Source organism: Arachis duranensis, chromosome 3 (assembly GCF_000817695.3).
Source record: "Arachis duranensis cultivar V14167 chromosome 3, aradu.V14167.gnm2.J7QH, whole genome shotgun sequence".
In the NCBI taxonomy this organism is placed as follows: Eukaryota; Viridiplantae; Streptophyta; class Magnoliopsida; order Fabales; family Fabaceae; genus Arachis; species Arachis duranensis.
In genome coordinates this window covers 51,736,349-51,743,016 of record NC_029774.3, presented here as the reverse complement: position 1 = coordinate 51,743,016, position 6,668 = coordinate 51,736,349, and the positions used below count along the sequence as shown (strand labels likewise).

Here is a 6,668-nt window from a genome sequence, read left to right as displayed (position 1 = left end):
AGAGCAGCCTAGCACTATAGCACACAGCCAGCCACAGCCAGCGCCCAGCAGGTTGGCACCACCCTTGCAAGTCGCACCCACCACCACCCTCAGGTATGTAACTTGACTGAAATTGCTGTTCTGTTTGTTGTTCATTTCCAATTGCTTCAACTGCTTCTGGTTTGTTTTTTTTTTTTTTTGCTATTCTGTCTTATTATTGAATTAATTTTGAAGTGAATTACTGAATTACTGAATTGCTGTTCTGGTATTATTGCTGTTCTGTTGAATTACTAAATTGCTGAATTACTTTCTTGTGTTATAATTTTTAAATCTGTTAAGACTTGAGAGTTGATATAATACCAGATGTCTGTTGTGATGTGAAGTGTAAGTTCTAATATAATATCTTCTTTGAGCAGAAGGTGGTGTTAGGGGTAGTTAATTTACCAGATTATCATAATCTGTTAGCTGATTTATTATATTTCCATTGATTTTTGAATTGTAAGGCTCATGTTTGGGGGTAATTTTGCTTATGTTATGAAGGACGTAAGCTTGTCATTGAAACAACTTATCTTAGAGATTATGGCATCAAGGATGGTGACCAGGTTAATGAATTTTAAGGCTTACAATTTCAGTGAGGGGAGCTGGGATGCTGGATTGATAGAAACATGAATGGTTAATTTATAATCTGTTATTAAAAAGAAGTTTGATTAAAGTTGTACGTGAATATCCCCATGATTTTATTCAATTCTGATACATTGTTACCCTGCTATTAATCCATTCATCTCAATGTCTGTTGTACTTACTCCATTTCTCTTGAATCATGATATCTATATATTCAATTCTAATACATTGTTACCCTGCTATTAATCCATTCATCTCAATGTATCTTTATTATTAGAATGTATAACTCATCTCAATGTCTCTTTATTATTAGAATGTATAACTATTAGAATGTATACCTAGATTAGAATGCTTTTCCACTAGTGCTATATTATTATTATTATTACTATTACTATTGTTAGCTATTGTGTATTTGTGTTTGTTGATTTCAATGTTATGACTTTGTGAAATAGTATGGTAGTATTTTTTTGAATTGATTGAAAAAACCGAACAAACCGAACCAAACCAAACCGAATTTAATTGGTTTGGTTTGGTTCGGATGGCTTTGAAAAAAAACCGAACCAAACCGAACCGCACTTTAATTAAACGATTGGATCGGATGACTTTTCTCTCAAAAACCGAACCAAACCGCACCGCGAACACCCCTAGTTAGTATGATATTCAAATCAAAGGAACATTTTATGCATGCAACTAGGGACTACACAATTCAGTTAGGTAGAAACATATTGTTTACAAAGAATGACAATATTTGGGTTAGGGCTGCGTGTAAGGCTGAGGGTTGTCCTTAGGTAGTATACTATGCACGTAGTAAGCAAGACGGGTCATGGCAAATTAAAACCTTAGTTGACAACCATATCTGTCCTAGAAGGCGAAAAAACAGGGCAGCTACCCAACAGTGGACACTAAGCAAACTTGTACCAAAACTTAGAAAGCACCCTACAATGAGACATCGTGAAGTGTATGAGTGGTTTGTGAGGAAGTGTAATGTAAACCTCAACAGCACCTGCATCACTAGAGCATTGAAAGCTGCTAGGAAAGTGGTAGAGGGGGATGAAGTTGCCCAGTATGGGTTAATCTGGGACTATGCTAATGAATTGCTTACAAGTAATCCCGGGTCTACAGTTCAAGTAGGTGTAATCCCGATGCCAGAGGGTCCTCCTCAATTTGAGAGGTTTTATGTGTGTCTTGATGCCTGTAAAAAAGGTTTTAAGGCTGGGTGTAGACCGATGATTGGTTTGGATGGGGCTTTTCTTAAGACCCTGCATGGTGGACAAATATTGATTGTGTGTGCTCAGGATGCCAATAATCACATCTTTGTCGTTGCCTATGCAATTGAGGATGTGGAAAATAAAGACAACTAGAAATGGTTTCTGGACCTGTTGCAATCAGACCTTGGCAACTACAATGATAACAAGTTGTGCATCATTCAGACATGCAGAAGATGAGGACACTTTTCATAGTTTTGGGATTTATTTGATTTCATGAGATATACTAGTAGGACTAAATTGATTTAATGATGAACTTTGAGGGATTGATTTGATTAACAATCTTTTCGGGTTTCTCTATATTTGTCAGGGACTAATCCCAGCAATGAAGGAAGTCATGCCCATGGCCTAGCACAGATTCTGTGTGTTGCATCTGTGGCAGAATTTTTCAAAATAATGGGGTAGCACAGAGTTGAAAGACCTAATCTGGGAGTGTGCTAGGTCAAGAACACGTAATGAGTTCGAGAGGAACATGAAGAGAGTAAATGTCATCAACGAGCAGGCTTGACAGTATCTTGAAAAGTGACCGAAGGAAGCTTGGAGTAAGGCGTACTTCAGTGAGGATCCCAAGAATGACAACATTTGCAACAATGCTTGCGAATCATTCAATGCTAAAATAAAGTATGAAAGGACCAAGCCGATTTTGACTTTGGCTGAAGAGGTTAGAAGAATAATCATGAAGAGCATAGTCGATAACAAACTGAAGTTGAGCACTTATCAAGGAATTCTACCCCTGGTTCAGCAAAGCAGACTAGAAGCCATGACAAAGTTATCTAGTCGCTGGGCTCCCCAATGGCGCGGAGATGATAAAGAGGAGTTGTTTGAAGTACATGGCTGGCCCACAAACATGGTGGTTGACTTGGGAAAGCACACTTGCACCTGTCGGTTCTGGCAACTCACATGTAAATCATTCAGACCCTATCACTCCTTCCCTTAGCATGAAGTATTCAGAGTTGTTTTTGATTTTTCATTACATTTGTCTGTATGTACTGGGCACAGAGATGCCATGTATGCATGCAATTTCAGCCATTCAGGACAAAATGGTAAGAGGACTGAAGAGTATTGCCATGAGTTGTTGACAATGGAGGCGTATAAAAGGACATACTGTTTCAATGTTAACCCGGTGAAAGGACAAGATTTGTGGGAGAAAACATCCTCACCTGCCCCTGTTCCACCCCCAATTAAGTCAAAACCTGGCAGGCCTACCAAAAAGATGAGAAAGGACAAGGGAGAGCAGCCAGTTGAGTCAACCACCAAGATGAAGAGGAAGTACAACCCAATTAGGTGCATGTATTGTGGTGAAGTTGGACACAACAAGAGAAGTTGTGCAAAGAAGAAAAAGGATGATGCTGAGGAACAAGTTAGGCAAATGCAACTTCAGTTTGCCCTTGCTAAAGAGCCTACTCCCCCTATAGATGAGCCAAACACCAACAATGAAGTTCAATCACAGTCTCCCCCTCCTCCCTCAGTCCAGCCACAACCGGTTGTGGAAGTCAACCAACCAGAAGGAACCCCACCAATGCAAAATACCCAACTGTCTGTTCAAGACCTTCAGGTTATTTAATTGTTGCTTTTTCTACTGCCCAATTGCATTTATTTACTTGAAACTAAATGGTTCTGCAACTGGCCTATGCAGGGTGCAAAGAGAGGCAGGCCACCCAAATTACATGTCATCAAAAGCAAGGCCAGATCGAATGCCTCCACCCAGTCACATGTGGCCATATCTGCTGAGACATTAAAAGGAACAACTTTCGCAACTGCAAAGAAGATGCAAACCTTCATGACATTCGTCCCTACTCCAGGCTTCAAGCATCCAAGAAAGAAAGATTAATGTGTTTAACTAGGAAATATATTTTGTATGTAGTTGCAACTTTGCTGTTTGGAAACATGCCTCTGTAAACTGGTTCTGTGTTCAGGATAATTTAAGTTAGGCCTAGTATATTTTTTTGGTTTAAGTGAACAATGCTGTTTGAACTTATGCCTTGGATTGTTGTTTTAATTTCTGGATCCTTGATCACCCATGTGGTGTGTCTACTAAGACAATATGATATCATTATGATGCTTGTTATGGATTACAATGATTTTGACTATTCTGATGTATACAACTTTTTGGTGAACAGATACTTAGGGTTCAAACATCACCATCATGTATTCTCAGTGTAACCCATCATGCTTAAACAACAACTTTATGTTAAATTAAACACAATTAAACACAGTTAAATCATACTTTCATTCATAAGTAACATCATCATTACATATCAACTAATTCAATTTCAAAGATCTAACAACACCTCTAAAACACAAGAACATAACACTCCATCTGTGGCTTTACTTGGAGATTAACGTAAAAAACAGTGATACACAAAATACAGTAGCTACGACCACTGCAACTGACAGGAACAATATTAGCATCTTCATTGCTCTAACCTCACCCTCCAAGCTACCCAATCTCCATGACACATTCAGTCTCCATTCATCATAATCCCCACCAATCTCTGCATCAGTTTCCGCCCCTGCTACATACCCATCTTCCTCAACCCACCTAAAGAAGTTGCAGTAGCTTCCTTTCTGAATATTTTCAAAAAAAAAAAAGAAAATCAATTTCAACTACCCAGCAGAATAGACATAGAAATATGGAAAACAAACTTAATATATCGTAACCTAACTCACCGGGTATCTCGCACAAGTGTGGAACAACCTGTCCAGATTCTCTCTTGTGTCGGATTTTTTGATTGTCGTCTTCAACCCACAAAAGCAAGTCTGGTCCTTCATCTTCCTCTTCTGTCGCATGGAAGAGTTCGACTCATGGCTACCGATAGACTGCGACGGCAGGTCACCACTGCGGCTTCCACTCATCATAGCAGCGACTCCTCAAACATACGTCATCTACTACGAGCATCACGCACATTTATGCTTCAGATTGGGGGTTAGGGTTGTAACATTAGGACTAATTTGACCTAAATAAGCAAACATATCTTATCAGCATTAACGGTTGCCATGATGGAGTCTACCAGGTTGGCACTTAACGTTCCAGCTCAGCAAACGTTAGCCACATTACCAACTGAGATGACGGAAGGACCAACTCGATCAACGTGAGTAACTTTCGGGGACGAATTTGATTAATTTTATCTTTCGGGAACTAAAATCGAGATCGGAGTATCTTTCAAGGACGATTTTGAGTATTAACTCAATAAAAAAGAGAAAATACAGAACTTTGAAAAAAATTATGAAAATATAGATCTTGATTCATTCCAACAAAAGCTCTCTCTTTCTTCAAAGGTTTGGATCTCATATATATAGGTAGAGAGTATTAAAGATCCATTGAAAATCCCCTCTAGTCTCTATCTCCACATTCCTTAAATAATGTTGTAAGTTATATTACTTTTAACTTGTGTCAGCATTTTTTACCAAAAAGGAAGCTTCGTATTGTACTTGTTACATATGAAAGAGAAAGTCTTGCAAATAGTTTGGCTTCTTGAGCACGTTAGAAACTATGATACTTTTCTGAAGTAATTGATTTTTTTCCCTGTCACCGTTTTGCAAGTGGAAGTGGGACAATTGAATTTTTGAGGTGTGCAATCTTGGTTTTGAGGTAGTTATATGGTACTCAACTTAGCTTTTGAGGTTATGTGCACTGATATTTTAATTTTCTCAGTTGCTTTTATTACTCAAGAAAAAGTTTCTTAATCCATCAATACACTTGAGTAAACATTAGATGATACACTAATAAAATTATATCATCAAAATATATTCTGAGATGTCGTGGAGCTAATAGAAGATCCAGGACTGCCAGCCTTTTGCTTGTGATCCTTTTCCTCATTAAAGAAATGTCATTTTCTTTGCAAAGTATTACAAAATCTAAAAATTTACACACTTACCACCATGATCAAATCTTATGGGTTGAGATTGTAAGATTCTTTTCGTTCTAAATTTTCTTAGCAAATTTAGCAAACTTTTCAAATACGTTATCTTTAGAAGCCAAGAAAATAACCCATCTGTATCTTTAGTAATCATCAACAATCACAAAGATATATCTTTTACCACTTAGACTTGCAGTCCTAGCGAAATCAAATTCATCAAGATGTAAAAGCTCAAGAGGCCTTAATAATTTGGACAAACATTTATACTTTTGAAAGATTCTTTAGTCTATTTCCTTTTTTCACAAAACTCATAGGTTGAATTTTTTTTCAAAAGAGACATCTAAAAGACCTTTCACAAGTTTTCTTAGATAACTCAGAAATGAGTGTCATGTATGCATGATCAAATTTTTTTATGCCACAACCACTTGTTATCTATTCTCTGAAATGTCAAAATAGAAGAACCAATTGCTTTGGCGATCAACTCACAATAATGAACATCAAATACAACTCAATAACCTTGGTCACATTACTAACTTATCCTTAAAACACTAACAAACATGTCAAGACATCAAGTAGATAATCATGATTTAACTATATCTAAATTATGGGTAAGAAACTATGTAATGTATAACTAATTGCAATTAGAAAAGAAAATCACAAATGTAAGTAATTCAACTAAAGAGTATAAAGAAATTGAATAGAATCACCTAAAACCTATATATACAATTTAATACACAAAATTAAGTTCTATCAATTACTAATATTAGTGACTTTGCCTTGGGCTCATCAACAAACTTGACTAAGAGCACTTCCAATGGGTGATCCTCAGTCCACTTTTTCCTGACACACGGTGGAATTTACCGTTGGAGAAGGAGAGAGATGAGTTCCCTCACGGAAGCCAAGGCAGAAGAGTCCCTCTGAGCAGGGACTCAAACATAACCAA

General features: G+C 37.4%; 1 protein-coding gene and 1 long non-coding RNA gene across 2 annotated transcripts; one reads left to right on the top strand and one right to left on the bottom strand.

The window, feature by feature from the left end:
* On the top strand, positions 1-781 carry LOC127745419 (uncharacterized). Its single transcript, XR_008006617.1, has 2 exons — positions 1-93; positions 520-781. It is a non-coding gene; the product is annotated as an uncharacterized LOC127745419 (long non-coding RNA).
* A 3,412-nt stretch (positions 782-4,193) lies between these two features.
* Positions 4,194-4,725, bottom strand: LOC127745514 (uncharacterized). The gene is made up of 2 exons (XM_052258297.1): positions 4,536-4,725; positions 4,194-4,433 (listed from the first exon to the last, which is right to left on the bottom strand). Exons 1-2 carry the CDS (start codon positions 4,722-4,724, stop codon positions 4,194-4,196), a joined length of 429 nt encoding a protein of 142 aa, XP_052114257.1. The 5' UTR covers position 4,725.
* Positions 4,726-6,668: the final 1,943 nt, after the last annotated feature.